Source organism: Haemorhous mexicanus, chromosome Z, assembly GCF_027477595.1.
Source record: "Haemorhous mexicanus isolate bHaeMex1 chromosome Z, bHaeMex1.pri, whole genome shotgun sequence".
In the NCBI taxonomy this organism is placed as follows: domain Eukaryota; kingdom Metazoa; phylum Chordata; class Aves; order Passeriformes; family Fringillidae; genus Haemorhous; species Haemorhous mexicanus.
In genome coordinates, this window is record NC_082381.1 from 65,202,093 (window position 1) to 65,221,129 (window position 19,037).

The 19,037-nt window shown below is 42.3% G+C and overlaps 1 protein-coding gene across 2 annotated transcripts in view; it reads left to right on the forward strand.

The window, feature by feature from the left end:
* The first annotated feature begins 2,304 nt into the window (after positions 1-2,304).
* Positions 2,305-19,037, forward strand: part of LOC132341858 (protein S100-Z-like) — a 30,188-nt gene continuing 13,455 nt past the window's right edge. The window contains exons 1-2 of one of the 2 annotated variants that reach the window (XM_059873957.1): positions 2,404-2,560; positions 6,575-8,458. In XM_059873957.1, the coding sequence (XP_059729940.1) occupies positions 2,488-2,560; positions 6,575-7,677 (1,176 nt within the window). In that variant the 5' untranslated portion in view covers positions 2,404-2,487 and the 3' untranslated portion in view covers positions 7,678-8,458. Of the gene's footprint in view, positions 2,561-6,574; positions 8,459-19,037 lie in introns of those variants that run through there. The other variant, XM_059873961.1, reaches the window with a different exon arrangement.

A 19,037-nucleotide genomic window follows, 5' to 3' on the forward strand; every position in this document is an offset into this window, starting at 1 on the left:
TTTTATTATTCTCTTTTATAAGCTCAATTTTTAATTGTTTGGGAATTTAATGATTTTATATTAATATAAAAATTTGAAGGAATTTATCTTCCCATCAATTACATGTTTTTGACACCTCTACAAGAAACCAGACAAACTACAAACCTATGCTGGTATTGTTTCCTTACACTCACCTGGAGCAAAGTCCAGAGCTGCATTTCCAGAAGATGCACTTGCAGTGACACGTGCTTCTACACACAGCCCCAGGGCTTCTCTGGTCTGTCATGGGACAGCTGGAAACAGATTTTACTTAGCAACAGCAATAAATACTTTTCCCATGTATGCTTAGTCCCTTCCCCTGTTGCTGGATCAAAAGGGGACAAAAAGATGGACTGGATGGAATAAATCAAGAGAGAACTAAGAATTAAAACTGTAACAGGGCACTGGCAGGAGAGCACCGGCTACAGCAGAATTGGATGAGAGAGAGAAAGACTAACCACTCCTTTCCTCTGAGAGCAAAAACTCTGGAGACTAGTAAAGGGAGATTGAATAAAAAGCCAAATGAGAAGACTTCAGCTCACTGTACAAGGTGATTAAAAGCAGGAATAAATGCCTATGAAGTGGTTTATAATGGTAAAGTAAACAAAATGGCACTGAAAGTGAGACAGGGAGGTAGCTGGAGGGATGGGCTATTACTTTCCCAGTGTTTAGCTAGAAGGCTGGGACTTAGATGAGAAATCCATAAACTGGGTGGATGACAAACAGGAACTGTGCTTTAAGCAGGCAGTAACTTATAACAAATACTCAAAATCAAGAGGCCCTTAATGTCAATTTTGACACCCAAAACTTCCCAGTGCCATTTACCTTAATCTCTCTGTACTCCCAGCCATCTACTCCCAACTGTATCTCATGACCACCAAAGAAAGACAAAATCAAAAATATTTATTGTCTTTCAGAACCACATAAAACAAAGTTTATTCATATAAATATAATGCTCATTCAAAAAAGGGGAAAAGAAGGCAATTTTATCACTGCTTGCAAACAGAGCATTTTGCAGAATAAGGCAGAGAAAGCATTTCTGGCTGCAGGTGTGAACTAACCAGGGGTGAACACATGCTTTTAATTCTGGAATTTGGTAAGCAGTGTGCTTGATTTGATGACCATGAAAACGTTCAAAATCCATATCTGTGCAGATAAACAGGAAACACTGATGACATTACTTTGTGCTTAATTTTTTTTCCTGAAATCCCTATTTGCAAAACGAAAGGGAAATTGGTGTATTCTAAGCTTAAGTGAAGCTGCCAAGTGGAAACATCTCATTTAATCTTTCTTGCTGAGTCATGCCAGCACAGTACCACAAATCCATCTGGGTTAAGCAGCAATTTGACATTTTCCTGCCTATCTGCCATATAGCACCTGTAACACATATATGACATATCTGGGCCCAGTGCTGTTTAACGTGCTCATCCATGACTTCAACAAAAGGCCAGATGCCTCCTCAGAGTTTGCTGACAACACAAAGCTGGGAGGAGTCGCTGATACCCGGAGTGCTGTGCAGTCGCCTATGACACACTGTGGACCTCATCAATGTCGTCAATGATCTGAAGGGAGGCTATCAAGAAGATGGACCAGGCTTTTCACAGTTGTGCCAAGCAACAGGAGAAGAGATAACCGGCAAAAACTGAAGCACAGGACGTTCCACATGAACATCAGCAAGAACTTCTGTACTGTGAGGGTGAGCACTGAACAGATTGACAAGAGAAGGTGTGGAGTCTTCTCCAGAAGTATTCAAAAGCTAACTGGACAGGACAAAATCCCGAGTAATGCACTCCAGACTACCCTGCCTGGGGAAGGAGACTGGATCAGATGACTTTCTGTGGCCTTTTCCAACCTGCCCTGTTCTAAGAATCTACGATTCTGTTATAACACGGAGTAAGAAATCTGGAGCGCACAACACAGTGTGTTACGAAGCAGCTGAACTAACACACTCCACCAAACGCTGCTGGGCCCTGCCAGTGTGCCCCAGAACAATCCTGCTCTGCTCCGGCAGCACAGACCGTGGCCGCTGCAGCGGCGGCCGCTCCAGCCGCGCCGCTCAACTGTACTGGGCAGTCAGGGGCCGTTAACAGCGCGGCCCCCGCTGGCAGGGCCCACCGGCGGACTCGGGGACGGGCGACCGCGTGAGCAGGGTAAGAGCCGGGACCCACGGAATCCGCTCCGCCCCTCAGCGGCCGAGCGGTTGCCAGGCACAGCCTGACGGTGACCAACAGCCTGCGGGGGCTGCGGCGGACCCGCCATTTTGCGCCGGGCGGGAGCCAGCGGCGACCGACTCCCACCATTTCGGGAACAGCGCCACCACCCTCTGCCGTAAGGGAAGGGCCCGGCCTGGCCCCGCCCGCCGCGGGGCTGGTCCTGGGCCCGGCCGCGCCCTCCGCCCCGCCCCGCTCAGGTATCAGGTGAAACTGGCTGGGAGTGCGGGCGGAGTGGCGGCGGCCGGAGCGCGGTGAGATGGCTGCGTGTCGTGGGTTGTGCCTGATGCTGCTGTTCTGTGTGCTTCTGGGAGTTGCCGCCACTGCTGAAGGTGAGCGGAGCGGCGTGAGCTGCCAGCTCGGCTGGCATCAGCGGGGCGGCCAGCGCGGCGCCCCCGGCGGGCTCGGCCGCCCATCAGCCCCGGGCGGGGGCACGGCTGGGCGCTCGGCGAGGCAGGTGTCTGGGGTTCGGGGAGCCTGGAGCGGACGGGGCGGGTTCCGCGGAGCCGAGGGGTCGGAAAGCTCGTGTAGGTGGTAGCGTGGCTGCCGGGACCCGTGGGCAGGGCTCCCCGGCCGGGAGGGAAAGCAATTCACGGGCGAGCAGCCGGGCGCGGCGAGCAGCCCTCTCGGGGCTTGTGGGGCGCGTGGGGCTTGGCTTCACTCGCCTGGTAGAGAATCGTGGAACGGTCTGGCTTGAAAGGGACCGTAAAGTTCCCATCTAATTCCAACCCCTTCCCCCCTGCCCCGGCAGGGACAGCTTCCACTAGACCAGGTTGCTTAGAGCCCCGTGTAGCCTGGCCTTGAACACTGCCGCGGACGGGACATCCATAACTTCTCTGGGCAACCTGTTCCAGCCCCCCAGCACCCTCACATAAAGAGTTTCTTCCTGCTGTGTAGTCTAAATCTACTCTCTAAATCTACTCTCTTTCAATTTAAAACGATTTCGTCTGGTCCTGTCACTTAGTGGCCTTGTAAAACGCCCCTGTCCAACCTTCTTGTCCCCTTCCCGCCTCTCCTTGCGCTAAACATGAAAAAACTTTAATGACCATGTGCTTGGGTTATTTTCCCTGATCTAAAAAGCTAGGATTCTTTTTAAATTTTTAGTCTCTGCTATTGCTTGTTGAACGTCAGTGCAGTTTGAGGAAAAAAAACCTAAACATTCATATTAATATTTCACTGCATGAAGTTAATTTTTCGTCACGTTTTATAATAAACCCTATTGCCATATCTGTGCATACCTTTTCACTGTGGCTTTCCATATTTCATTTACCGGGCTTATTTACCTAATAAAATCATAAGCGCAAAGATTGTGTAAATATTGAAGCCAGGCATAGGATATATGTTGTATACCTATTGAAGCCAAGCGTACGTCATATTTCACAAGTGATAGATGCCAGGTAACTGCAAATTGTGTTCTTCACAGCGGAGTTCCTGAAATTGAGCTGCCATTTAATAGCCTAACTGTCTGACCTGGACGGAGTGAGGAATTTAGAATTCTCGGGGAAGAGGGAGAGAGGTTACAGATCCAAAAACCAGGATAATCTTAAATTTAGTCCTGTTGGGAGTATTACTACCATGACTAAACTATTTAATTTTTGGATACTCCGTGCTGCCGTCACTTCTGTGTCTGCAGGGTAGGCATAATCCTGTGTTTGGTATGTAGTGGGTTATATCTTCTGGACAAATGGCAAAGGTGGTGAAACAGTCTTTTGTAGGAGGAGAGAGTAACGCTTTTCCCGTGGGCAGATTAGCAAGTCAACTGCATTCTCTGTATGTGAGTCAAGCAGGGTGAAACTCGTCTTGGAAAAGAGCTCGATTGTTATGGAAAACGGCGAGTGGTGAATGAGTAAGGAAAGGATGTAGAAATGCACATACCTAACAAAGGATTGGTTGCTCGGTGAGGGAGTGTTAACTGCAGGGAAACAGGACACTGTCTCCTTGTCTGTATAGGTTGCTAGTTGGACTGAAAAAAGCTGCCCAGCATATTTTGCTCGAGTTTAAGTCAGCAGAAAAACAAGACACTGTCTTACAAGTAGAATAAAACAAACCTTTGTCTATATTCTGACACTCTTGCAATATAAAGTCCTGTCTGTGGTTCAGGTATCTCTGCATCCACTTTAGTGTATCTCTTACTGTAGTGTCTCACATTAACACTTCAGGACTTTTTGATGCGGCTTTTTTTTTTCCTACCTAACCTCTGAACTTCAATTGCAAAGCATTGCTTTATATCTGATCACAAAACTTTAGTAATAACAAAGTGGTAGTATTTACTCTTCTAGTTCTCTACAATAATTTGAGTCTTTGGAATGGAATGAAAATAGCATGACTGGAATTTGATGGTACCGACCACTTTCTGATGGACAGGTACTTAACATAGCATTGTATGGTGCATTTTATTACTGTATCCTGATCACTTTTATCAATTTAGTCTATAGGGTCTGCTTCCAAGCATCGCCAGGATTTTTCTCAGCTAAGCTGTGAGCCTAAGAAAATCAGTATTGCTTAGCTCGTTATCACTTCAGTATCTGGTATCTGTAAGCTGTGTCCTTTAGGGTGGTTTTGTGGGTTCTCCTCGGCTTAGGGAACGAGGATTGCTGCATTATAATTAATTTTTGCAGTCTTGAATAGTATTGCTGACGTGATCATGAGACTTGAATGTCTGAACAGAGAATTTCTAAATTTCTATAATTTTGCTTTGTTTGTTGTAATTACACCACATATAGACCAAAATGACTGTTTGGCATTTGAATTCATTTTCTTGGGGATGGTAATTTTGTTAGTATAATTTAAGCCTCTGTCTTCATGCAGTGTACTGCAAAGATTTGTCCATGTTGTTGTACAGGCAAAAAGTTTTCTTGCACCTCAGTTTTCCATAGAAGGCTACCTGGGCCGGGAGATCTTTGGTGCTTAAGTGAATCCAAGTTAACTTAATTAAAAATTCTGAAGAGTGTATTTCTGTATGCATTTTCAGAAGGTTGCAAAGTCTAGACAGGAATCGAATGCTGTACATCAGACTTTTGCATTTATAATTTGAAAGGAACAGCTATCTAAAGTGGGTTGCTTTGTGGAATCTGTACTGAGAAACACACACTTATATTGTGTAAGAATTCTTTAAAATATAAGGTGGAAGCATTTTTTCATTTGGAACAGTATTAATTATTTTTTAACAAAGGGGCAGGCTGTGCTTCAACATTGTTCATGGCTGCTCACTGCTCAGGCACTCAAAAAGACTCTTTTTGTATTACAGCTTGGGGGCTTTGGCTAAACAAATCTGCAAATATTGATAGAAAGTTTAGAAATAATCCTCCCTAAACCAGTCAGCTTCCATGTCCATACAATTTAGCTGTATGGACTAGATGTCTGTCTCACCTAGATGTCTGTAGGTGAATGTCTGACTTTTCGGAATGGTGTGGATTCCTGGACGCTGCTTGTGTAGTTTAGCTGTTAGCAGAGGAGGACTGTGCTGTGTGTGCAGGGGTTCTGAACTGGGTTGGCTGTTCAAAGTCTATCCTACAGGACTCGAGTCAGGAGCGCCTGCTTCACCCATATGGTTTGTAAGCTCCCACAGCATTCAAAGAGGCAGAGCATAGCTTGCTGTGACAGCAGTTTGTGTATGAAGCAGCCTTAGGTGTCAGCTCTACCACCTGATACTTTGAGTAAAAACCATAGGGAGCGACTCTCCTGAAGGAGAACCCCGATGAGGACTGTATTGCAACTTCATGCACAGAGTTAGTGTGTTCAAAGTTCCGTTTGGATACACTGTAATGTGTGACATGCCCTAGAGATTATTTGTGCATGGCTTTGGACATGGCATTCTGACTTTCATTTTTAGCTTGTCTGAAGGTAATATGTTTTCTTTTTACTGCATACCTGATTTTTGGACCATCTAAACTGACAAAGCTTCTACTGCAGTTAAATTAGCCTGCTGTGATGTTCTCTAAGTCCCAACATTCAGGTGATCTGTCACTGCTGTGTGAAAAGCTAATGGTACCCTGGGGTAGTTGAAGCAGTTTCTACTGTAACTGTTCAGGTGGTAGGAGCCTTTTAACAGAGCACTTTTAACAAGGCATTTTTAATATCACTGGTGACATGGAGAAGTGTTTTGGTTTCTGGTAGAATCCTTGAATTATTGAAGAAATAAAGGTTGTCCTTTGGGTAGTAAATTTAAAAGAAAGTGAAGATAAATCATCAAGTGTTTGAATATCAGTCCTAATTTTTCTGTTGATAAGGCTGTCTGTAAATGTTCAGAGTGAGTTACTGTATCTAGTTTATTTTTTAGAAGGGCAAAAACTGTACTTCAACACCGATAACAACTTTTTTTTTGTTGTTTTTTTTTTAAATTTTAGAGAATGATGGCTCCAGCAAACCAAAAGGAAGAAGTTTCATTGGCTATAAGGTTCCAAATGCAAATAATTCTGAAGAGTTATACGAGGTGGATGAATTTGTAGCAGAAGTCCTCACAGGAAAGCTGACTACAGTTTTTATTCCCATTATTTATATATTTGTCTTTATAATTGGTTTGCCAAGCAATGCCATGGCCCTCTGGGTCTTTTTTTTCCGAACAAAGAAGAAACATCCGGCTGTGATTTATATGGTTAACTTGGCATTGGCAGACCTTCTTTTTGTTGTCTGGTTCCCACTGAAGATTTCATACCATCTAAATGGCAATAACTGGCTATTTGGTGAAAGTCTCTGCAAAGTATTTGTTGGGTTTTTCTATGGAAATATGTACTGTTCCATCCTCTTCATGACATGTCTCAGTGTACAACGGTATTGGGTTGTAGTGAACCCCATAGTGCATTCAAAAAAGAAATCAGAAATTGCTTTGGGCATCTCCATTGCTATCTGGATACTGATTTTGTTGGGCACCATACCATTGTATCTTGTTAATCAGACAGCATATATTTCAAATCTTAACATCACAACCTGCCATGATGTGTTGCCTGAAAATGTTTCAGCTCATGATATGTTCAGTTATTTCCTCTCTCTTGCAATTGGGCTCTTCTTAATCCCAGCTATCATCACTGCTGTTGCATACATTCTAATGATTAAGACCCTGAGTGCTTCCATCATAGATGTAAGCACTGGGAAGAAACGAAAAAGAGCAATCAAACTCATTATTGTTGTTCTGTCCTTGTATCTCATCTGTTTTACACCTAGCAATGTGCTAAATGTTGTGCACTATTCAGTTCTCAAAGCCTACAGCCAGAGCCATCTGTATGTGTGGTACATAATAGCCCTGTGTCTTTCTGCTTTGAATAGTGGTATTGATCCATTCATCTATTATTATATTTCAAAAGACTTCAGAGACAACCTTAAATATGCCCTTCTTTGCCGGAGTGTGCGAACTACACAGAGGATGCAAGTGTCTCTCTCATCAAGCAGGCACCTCAAGAAATCAAATTCTTATTCTTCAAGCTCAAGTAGGACCAATAAATCAACCTACTGAGTTTAATCTTAGTAAAGTGAACTTCTGTTATTACTGATGAAAGGATGTGAGTGACAATAGACTTTGTACAAGAGTCTGAAGAAACACCTCTGCATTTTAATTACATTGAAGTCTGAAATTTGGAACTGACAGTTGCTTTTTCTGTGTAGAAATCATAAGCAGATAAATCTTCCTGGGAAACTGGGGAAAAAAAAAAGAAGACATTTCAGATGCTGTGCAAAAATGCTGCTGACCTAGAACTGAGGCTGAAGACATTCTTGTTGAATATAAAAGTTGCTAAAAAGCAAAATGTCTCTGGAATATTATGCAGTATTGTTAGTATTTTTAATTACCAGAGAAATCTGTTTTGTTTAACTGTAACTGTAACCTGTTAAGCATCTGAATAGGTTGTGTGTATAGGACCTTGTTCTGTCTTCCTGCTTACAGTGAACATCATTTGAAGCTGTAGAGAGAAATAGAGGAGAATCCACTTCACCATCTTGGATTAGACTGTTTATTATCTTTGGTATAATGTAATTTATATCTTGTTTTCCAAGTTACTGTGCTGTTAATACTAGCATAGCAAAAACCTATAATGTTATCCTATTTGAGTTGACCAGCTGATCTTATCAGCTAGCACTGGGATAAAATGTTAGTTGAGATTATCCGCTGTTACTTAACATTTGCCAGTACATGATCTTATATGGGGATATGTAACAAACTTTTGATGGATAGATGTTTGATTTTATAAATATGTCTTGTATTTTTTAAGACATCTAAATAAGATTTTTTTTTTATAACACATTTGAGTTGAGTGCTTTCTTTTGTTCTTTTAAATGCACTACAAAAGTAGTTCAACTTGACTAGTTCAGCTTGCCTGGCTTCACAGAATTAAGATAATATTACTAACAATTATTACAAGCATGACAACTGTATCTGTAATGTCTAAATGGGTAGAGTAACATTTACCTAATGACACGTTTGTTTGGAGAGCAATGAAAGTAGGATGTTTTGTGATAGTGTTTCAGAGGACCAAGCTAAAATTGCAATGTATATTAACATATGTCTCATTAAGGAGTGGAGAGTTTACTCCAGCTCTAGATGACATGGAACACAAATGCTTCTCATTCATAAACTGTTTTTTCTTCCTGTTTCCTGACAAATGCAGGGAAATAATTGCATATTTATTACTGAACTGAAGGTGTTATCACCCTTACTAGAAAATGAATGTACATAAGAGGCCACAGTTCTCTGGAAGAATTTGAAATTAAGAGAGTTACACTGTCTTCACAAAAGGCTGTCTGAACTCATACCATAGTCTGTTCCCTTTATCGTGCTAAGCAGTATGCTTCCTGCTCTATATGCAATAGTGAGTAATATGAAGAAAGGGCATCCAGTTCATGTACTTACAGACCTACCTGTGCTCTGTCAGGAGTACAAAGGTTATAGGTTATATGTTGTAAAGATGATAAATTGTCAGTGTGTGTCTGTATAATACCACAAAGAGAATGCTCATGATTCACAGATGACTGTTAAATGTCTAAAATGTGACATGCTTAATATAGCCTGTCTTTCGGGGAACAAGATTTTTTTCTTGCATTATTTAGTCAGAAGGGCACTAAGGACTGTTTGTACATCTATACGCTCTTTGTTTCTTTCCTGTCATTCCTGTCAAATAATTAGACAACTCTGTTGCAGCTCCTGTGAAGGAAAGTGCTGATCCTCTTGAAAATCTCTTCCTTCTAGCCTTCACCTGAAGGCTGGCAAAGCAGGCTGCAGTGAAGGATCTTTCTTACCTGTGGCAACAGTCTGCCAATGGCACAGGTAAGAATTAGATGGTACTGCGGTATGTTGAAAGCTTCTTGAGAAAGAAGTCCTAATAAGTAGAATGGTTTCTTTTTAAAATGGAGCTCTGCAATGTGTGACAGATTTTGGAGAATACTATTCAAAGAGCTCACAGTCATTTAGGTGAAGGTTTCCTTCTGTGTAGCTATATTGCAAATCCTTATCCTGAATTTAGCATGAATTAGTTTGCTTCAATTAAGAAAGCAGTTAGACTAGGCCAGTTGTTCATTTGATTTGATTCAGTGCCTTGAATTGTCAATAATGCGCCAGGTAGTGGAGGGGTAAGAACATACATCCTATGAGGGTGGAGGTGGTTGCTTAAGCCATATTTTGGGAAGGAGTGGAGAAAGGGAGGCTGTACTCTTGAGCAGGGTTGGTTGGTATAAAGGTGATTGTCTTCAGTTTAAAATAAATATATTCCTGAACCGTGCCAGCTTTGCAATTCAAACACTAAGCGAACCAAAAAACTCTCCTTACCTATTGCTGATTAAAGGTTTAGATGCTAAAAAAATAATCAGTGCAACATTCATAATAGCATCAGGGAGTTGAAAATCAGGTGTATTTAATGTGCACCACGTCATGCTTTCACCAGCAGCTCAAGCTTATGCTGCACCTGAGAAATAGATTAGCCTTTCCCTTAACCTAGCTGCATGATCATGCTGTTTCCTCATACTGTCACAAGCATGTGTGACCTTGGGGTGGCTGGATCAGTTCTGGGTTAAAGTTAAACTAGGAGGATGGTGAAAAGTGTACTTTTGGCTTGGAATGGTATTTGGTTGTTTTGCTGGATGAGCTCTTTGTCCAGAAGAGGAGAGAGGCTTAAACTGTCTCACCACCAATGTGCTTCCACTGTGTAACTGCAAGGCAAGTCAAAGAGCAGTAGCTGCCTAACCTTCCAAGCAGCAGGGAGCAAGCCTCCACCCATTACCATAGGAATGGCTCTGCTCACTCTGGCTCAGATCCACCAGAGCCAGAGCAATCTTCTCACCTGTTCCTCTGGAGGTCAACAAGACAGCAAGGCATCAAGGGACATGTCAAGGAAACAGCAGGACTGCTGCACAAGGCACCTGGCCAACATACCAGATGCACAGATGTGGCCAGCACCACTTATGTGCTACACTTTGGAGCATAGTTGAAATGTGCTCTGAAGTTCAGGAAAAAAGGAGACAAAGGTTGGGGCAGCTAAAGTCTTTGACAGCTGTGAGGAAAGCTGCTGCTGAGCAGGTCTATCTGACTAGAGAACATGTAACAGCAACAGAAAGAAGTTAAGAGGCAGATTCTCAGGTAGTAGTAAAACCAGCACAGCCAAGAATCACATCCCCCGTCACAGTATCTCAAAATCCTGCTACCTGCAGTATTAGAATTTTGTCAAGTCTAATTTGGCTGGCCTCATTTGAGTGTCATGTTGTCAACCTCACTTAATTCACTTTGAATCGGGACTCAAAGTCTTCATTGGATGGCCCCTCATTCCTAAAGGAGAAGATAATGTGAATAAGTCCCTAACTGTCTTGTCCATCTACTTAAAATTTTGTAAGCCAGTATCATATTCCCTGTTAGGTACTTTGCACATTGAGGTGTCTTAGCCAGTTCCTTCCCAGTCAGCCACTCAGCAACAGTCTTGTTTCCTTTCTCTAAGACCTTCCCATTTCCATACACAGTCTCCAAATGACATGTAGTAGTCAAGCTGTGGATAGTACATTGATGACTTCTGTTTTGCACTGTGTTGCTTCCCCAATAGCCCTTACTATTTAATGTTGGTTTTATTTTTTTTCTGTCTCCTGCTCCTTAGCAATGAGCTGGTATTTTCATGCAGCTGTCTGTAATTACATCTCTTTCCTGATTGGTTACAGTCTTTTCACAAGCCATAGTTCTGTATGCCAAGTTAGAATGTTAGCAGCAAACTTTTGTTCCTCAGTGCTTTACCCTCTTCAGGCCATTTATAAACATGCAGAACAGTACAGGTCTGGCACCACACTTTGCAATCACTTACTCTTAAACAACCTTCCCTCTTATTCCATGGCTGACTACTTTATTTGAAAGTCTTTGATCAGAAATTTTGCCAAAAAATCTTTTGAAAATCCAAGTAGACTGGATATGCTGGATCACCCTTATCTCCACTCGTGCTTGGCCTCTTCTAAGAACTCCATAAAGTTTTTAGGTCCAGAATTCTCTTAACAAAAACAGTGGTGACTTTTACCAGAAAGGTCAAGAAGTTCCATAGTGATGTCCCTTCTTTGACTCTTCACTGTCTGCTCAGTACATATATTGAGCTCATGGAACTATATATCTCTTGACATGTCAGAGCCTTGTATTGATTACAGCATTGGCTCCCAGTAGTCAGGTGTAATTCTGGCAAGAGATAAATTTCAGTTAGTAATTCAGCTATTTTGTCTGTATTAAGTTTTTTCATAACTCCTCAATGAATACCACCTGTGCCCACCAAGTTTAGCATTCATTTTGTCTGACTGTGGTATGACAACTGAAGATATTTAGCATATTATGTTGTAACTGCCCTGGGAATCAAGCAGCATAATGCCTACCTGCAATAACAGCCATTTGGGACCTAAGTTTCATTACGGATGTATTTCATCTGTCATAGGCTCTTTGAACACAGTTAATAAACAGCATCACTCTTAAATATGGCATAAACACAGTAGTCATCATCATTTTGATTCAACAACAGCCAGGAGGGTATGTATTACCTACATGTTTCGTTTCAGGAGTGATAACCTTTGGGTTTGCAGGTAAACATTCTCCAGGCGCTGTTTGCTAGCAGGACCAGTACAACAGGCTGGCTACATAGTCAGCTCTCTGTCATCCAGGCCAAGGGAGGTGGAGATGCTTCAGATAATGGAAAAAATACTAGAGATTGTGAAGGATGCGTGGAATGCTGTGCAGAGATACTGTGACAACTTCTCTCAATCCATGAGGATTGAGAGATCTGATCATGTGCTAGCTTTTGTGACTTGGACTTCTCTGTCATTGAAGTGTGTCCACAGCCAGCTTCCGTGGTGGTCTGACCAGCTCTTTGGAGGCCAGGAAAAGAGGAAAAAGGCCTATTCGCATGAACATGGAGATGAGTAGGTTCATAGTTGCTCTGGAGTTCATAAAGAACCTGGGATTACATCAGTGGTACGGAGTCAACTCAGTAGTACCAAGAACCGCCTGGTATTTGTGACTAAATCCTGTCAGAGTCACTCTCCAATGTCTGTGCCTCAATATAGATGCAGCATTCCAAGTGCAGAGATAGCTAGTGTGTCCACTCCCATGTCTCTGGGTACCCTGCTTCCCTGCCACTTAGCTGTTGAATGCTGTGTGCAGCTTGTTTCATTGTGATGCTCACCTGGATATTGCTTTTTGCCAGAGCACAGGAGTGTCCACAGGAGAGAATGAATGCAATCTCCAATCACCTGACCCATAGCTAGGGCCCAAGTGTCGCTGTAACCTAGAAACTGCACCTTTGTGGTAGAACTTGCTACACCTGGTCTCCATGGGATTATTATGCATGTTGTAAAGCTGAGACCTGCTGCTAAAGTTAGGTCTGTGTTTGGAGTTCTGCATGTCAGCAACAAGGTCTGCAGGTAGCTCACATTCACTAAGCCTCAATCCTTTGTTTCAAAAGTGTTGGTAATATGCAGTAAAGAGCATGAATGAGTGCTTGTATAGTGAATCAAGACAACAAAATGTGTGAGAAGAAAAGCCTAAATCTAAATTTGACCAGGCTACATATGGAACTTGAGAAATGCTGCGATAACAACTCTCAGCTCTGTCAGTAGATCACCTGCAGGTATTACAGCTCCCATAACCAGTCAGTTGGTGCAGAGATCTCTGATGAAACAATGGGCAGAAGCGATGTGCGTATTTTAAAATACTTCTAAAAATCAGTGTATAATAATTCTTAAGGCTGGTAGGATTTTAATTGTCAAGCATGCATCAAGTGGTGAGTGCATCTGAGAACAAACATGAGTGACATGACTGTCTCTGTTGCAGTTATCAACTACATTTGGTTCAGCAACTGCACTACAGCTTTGTGCCTCACCTTCAAGAAGCAAACTGCTGGGGACAGAGTTCAGTATGTTTGAGTCTGAAGTGCTGTTTATTTGATAATACCCTTTCCCCTCCCTTCCCCAATTTATAGCATTTACCAGGCTTTTCATGGCCATGTGATATGTTGGAGAGGAGATTAATACTCTTGCACAGTTCATGGTATGTGTATAGTTCCTGTTGCTTAGTAAAGGCTTAGTTCAGGGAAGTCTTGAACATTTAGGCTATGCTGCCTTTAATTATATGGCAGTGTAGCAGTACAGAGCACTATCAGTATTCATGCTTTCTCCACAGAGTCTGAGTTTGGGACAGTATGTACTCACAGTGTTGTTGTTTAGCAGCTGGGTCCATGCTTCCCCAGCTGAGTGACTGCAGTGGGGACTGCTCTATCACATAATCCTGTGGACTGCAGCAAGTGGAGAGACAGAGCTCGTTTGGATGGAGCCTGCATGTGTAAGCACTTGGGGAAAAGGAGTAATTTTGGTGGGTAAAGCAAGGGGATATGCTGCTTCTTTGGAGAGGCTAACCCCCTAAATAAGAGGAAATAAATGAAATCATTAACTTGAAGAACATTCATTAAAAGATAAAATGTGATGGGTAGGAGTTTTCTTAATGTACTGATGAGTGTCCTGTGTCATGCATTTACAAAAGCTAGGGGGATATAAAGAAATCACGAGAAGCAGTCGATGAGCCAAAATGACTGCATTGTCTCGGGAGGGAGCGCCACACTGTGGTGTTCCCTGTATTCAGCTGTGATGACTCAGAACTAGCACATACTTTCAGATTGGCACAACACGACCCTTGACATTTCATCTTCAAATCCCAGTCTGGCAAACCTGTCTGGCTTTCTGTGAGTGGATGAGTTGAAAAACATGGTTCAAAGTGTAAAAGTATCTAGGACAAGCCCCTAGCACTAATTCAGGACGTGTTGGAGGCAAGTGGTGCTGTATCCCATTCAAATGAAGTTGCCTGCTTTGGTTTGAAGTCACTAGTGTGTATCCATTAATTTCAGGTGCACAGCTGGAAATGTTCAGGGTGGCTGTATTGTAGTGATATTGATATTATTTGTGAGCTGGGATGAAGTATGCTATTGCTATGAAGAGTGATTTGATGGTGAAATGAAATGCTGAAAGGAAGTTGTGGAACTGCTCTGTCATAATTTATGAAGACTGTGTTGTGTGTATTAGGCTGGTTGCCTGGAAGCTCCCTATGTCACTATGACTAAATAGGCAGAGTCATGAATACTACAACAATAGCCAGTAAGATGATCCTCAGTAAATGTCTGAGTGACTGCCAGACCCTGGGTGAGCAGACAAGGGTGAGGAGCCTTGCAGCACTCCTAGCAAGGATTTGGTTAGCATTTTGGTTAGCAGGGTCAGCAATTGATATGACAAAGGAAATCTCTAAAGGTGATGGCACGTGAACTGCTTTTCAACGGTCTGTTTGTTCTGATGTCTCTGAAGAATGCAGGTGCCTTTGTTCAGGTTTGCTATTGAAGGATGTAGAGCTGGCTCCAGCACCAGCAAAAGTCAGCCCACAGCGAGGCCTGTGTAATCAAATTCTGCAGCTTGAGCCAAGAAGGTGCTGAGGAAGAAATGGCAAGAGAGAGGGGAGAGAGTCCACCACCAGCTACCTTCACTTTGGTAACTATGCTATAGCAGGGCATGAGCAGGTGGATAACAGATTCTGTCTCTAGGACATGGGATAGCACAGAGTGGAGATACCTCTGCCAGATATGGGAAAATGGCAGTGCCTGACATTGCTGCTAAGGTCATGATTTCCACTGCTTACACCTCAAATCAAAATAGCGGGCCTTTAGAAAGCAGCCCTCTTGTTTCAACAATCTTTGATCTTCCATGTGTGGTTTAAGTTTAACAGTGTTTGGCACAAGCACCAACCCCAGAGTCTGGTTGTAGCACTCAAAGAAACTGAACCAGACCTGTCAGATGTGATTGGGAAGAACAAGGGCTCCACAGGGAACTGTGGCTTGAGGACCATTTGTGTTGTAGTTCAGGGAGTGGTGTCACTCAAGTGTGCACATGGCCCACATCTTATGCCAGCTGATGCACAGTTTCCCTTAGCATGAACTCACAGTACCTCTTTGCTGAGAAATTAATTCTTTTTTCAAAGAGAGAGTTCCTTACAGTTTGTAATCAGAAGTGAGCTCAAGACACATCTCTACTTTGGTATCTAAGAATCCTAGATGAGTAGGCAGACACCTGCAGAAGTTCATCTTGCCTGGCAGCCTCTTTCCTCCCTCCCAGAGCACCCGCATCCCCATGAGGAGCCGAAGCCATTGCACTAAAGTCAGAGATGCATGGGCTTGGCTCTTGGTGTTTTCGTAGAGTAGACAGCCCCTCTTGAGATCACACCGGCACTGTTCCGTAACAGCCTCCTAGCTTCAGGAGGCTCGCAGCGCTGGGAAATGGCGCCGTCTGGGCTGACAAAAGGGACACAGCATGGTGCAGGACCGCAGCTACTTAGCGAATGGGGAGAGGTACGTGTCACACGCCAGCCAAGCTGTCAGTCCAAATCCAAAGAGCTTGGTGATATTCAGGAACTAGCTGAGGACTCTGTCGATCATCTGAGGAAAGAATGTTACGTACAGGATCATGCTTTAACTTTCTGAGCATCTGCCAACAGAGCTGATACTGTGATTAAAGGCTCCCTCTTCTGTTTCTAACTGTTATGGCACACTCTCTAACAAACATGAGCGTGAAAGACATTCCGTGTTGGTTTCCGTGTGCTGTGCTTCATTTTGTAATTCCCCATTTCAAAATACATCTGATAGAAGAAGAAGGACTTAACAGATGATTAAATATCCCTGCTAGGTTTGAGATCAAGGAAGCAGATTGCTGGGGAGGTATGGGGCTCCTAGAGTGTAACTTTCGAAGCAGAATATTCTCACAATATCTTTCAATCTCCATTTTTTTTATTGGATTTGAAACAAGTTGCTGCTTTTTATTTGGATTTGCTAAAACCAAATCTTCAAAGCATAAGCTTATGTGAGCAAGAAGAGGTGTTGCTGTCCAAGCCTTGTAATCCCCTGATTTCTGGAATAGTATGCCATGCAGAACTTCATTGTCAGTGATAGTTGATTTCTGTCTATTTCCAGAGCATCTGAACCCATGTGAAGCTTTCCATTGTGGAAATGTTGCTTCACCTGCAACTTCTACCTGTAACTTAATGCATATTTACCATGGCCATTGTAGTTACACATACCTTTGTGTTGCTGAGAGTGGTGGCTGAGGCTGCTTTCCAAGAGTGGGCTCAATAAAAAAAAAAAGTATTTCTTAAGTAAGGAATCAATCTTTGAGCAAAAGCAGAGCTTGATATGCCCTGGTTTTTGCCAGACCTTAATCTATCCAATGTAAGGTGGATATTAGGAAGAAGTTTTTTACAGAAAGAGTGATAAAGTACTGGAATGGTCTGCCGAGGGAGGTGGTGGAGTCACCATCCCTGGATGTGTTTAAGAAAAGATTGTTTGTGCCACTCAGTGCCATGGTCTAGTTGAGGTGTTAGGGCTGGGCTGGACTCAATGATCTTGAGGGTCTCTTCCAACCTAGTGATTTTGTTTGATTCTGTGATTCCTCAGTGAGGAATTTTAATACTATTGCAAGATGCTGCAAGTCCTCATCTCTTTGACATCACAGGCAGAACGTGGGCTGAGATGCATTTCTTGAGCTGCAACCAATTGTGTCAGGTGAGTCAGGAACAACTGAGAGTGCAGGACTGTCGTTATGGAACATGAAAGAACACAGGCGCACACCGCTGCTCTCAAGGTGAAGAGCAAAAAAGGAAGTTTATTTTCTGACTCTAACGTTTATAGTTTTCTAAAAGAGACAGTGGATTGGAGGGTGACAGTGCCCCCTCTCCAATGATACTGGACAAACCAACAGTCTATCAAATTTCTCTTCTTCCATAAAAGAATGCAAAACAATGTGTTGTTTACAGAAAGTGTGTGAGAAAGTTCTCTACAAGAATGTCAACATCAGAAGTCTTAGAAAATCTTAAAAAATCAGGGCGACATCAGACTTGTCCCATTATTTGGATTGCATCAGTAGAGGAAATGAGAGCATCTGCCTTTCGTTTTACTGCAGACTTTTCTTGACAGTAACCTGAAGAATGAAAATGGGGAATGCCTGGGCTCAGTTGCCTGACAAAAAAAATACATACTTTGTGATATCATTTAGTAGCTTTCCGCAGATCAGCATCATCTGTAGTTTGTTTGAAAGTTCCGTGAGTGGCATAATTTTACATAGGTAATCCCTACAATAAAAGACCTCAATGCCTGTTATTTTTCGATGACCACTGGAAGATACAACGTGTGTAATTAATAAAGGCACCATAATTAGAGGGCTGTACAATCAAAGCACTAATGATATAATACTACTTTCTGACATACTTCTGTAAGAGTATGCCTCCAGGGAGTTTTAACAGACTCAGTTATTTGAGATTCCTTCTTTTTATCTGAAAATAAGGATAGTTTCACTTTTGTACCAAAAGGAACATATTTAAATATCTAACTCAACACAATAGAAAGAAGACAGTAGCATAAACTTGCTCCTGCAAACCCACCAGCCTCTTATATTTGCCAGTTACCCCAAGAAACCAGAATATTCTAGAAAAAGAGAACAAGCAGGGATGGTGATATCATCCAGCTTTTTAATTCAGTAATGGAGGTGGTTTGTATCATCAAAAGTACACCTAAAACCTCATTTAAAACCAGTCTCTGCCTATGTGTCAGTGTGTTGTCCTGCTTTCGCTGGAAATAACAGAGTGACAATGAACTTTTAAAAAACTTTTAAATGATGGCAAAAGATTTACTTTGGAAAAGACTTTCCATACAAGTAAAATCTAATGTCACTCTAAAATCACTTCAAAAAAGGCAAAAAAAGTACTTGCAGGGGAAGTAAAAGTATAAATTTTATTTCCAAATATCTGAAAAGCAAATAACAGAAATTCATATGAATCTGATTATGAAGGAATTTCTGTTCAGAGTGATATATGCTTTTTAGAAGGTACAATATTAATGTTATTAAACTCTCAGGTATAACAGATATAGAAAACTTACTGCAATCACAGAGTTTGAATGCAACCTGTACAATGTCCTGTGATTCAGAAAGAGTTTAAACAGTGTTATGTCACTCTTTGAAGTAAAGAGAAGACATTTTGATAAAAGGTGTAATACTGTTCAGCATGGCAGGGAGGAGACGAGGAGGAGGCTGTGAATGTAACTCAAGCTTTTTCAAGGCTTTGTTATTGAAGTACTTGGGAAACTGAGCAAGAGCAATAAAACATAACATCCTTTTAGAAGGCAATAGAGCAAAGGATTTGTGGATGACTGCTCTGTTTTCTACAGCAGACATGATGTCTTATTTTAGTGGGACATAGTGCACATTTCAGTGTAATTGCTTTTGTACGCTTTCTATCTTTCAAAACTCTTACTTACCCATTTGCACTCACTTTGGTGATTTTATTTCCCTCATTTT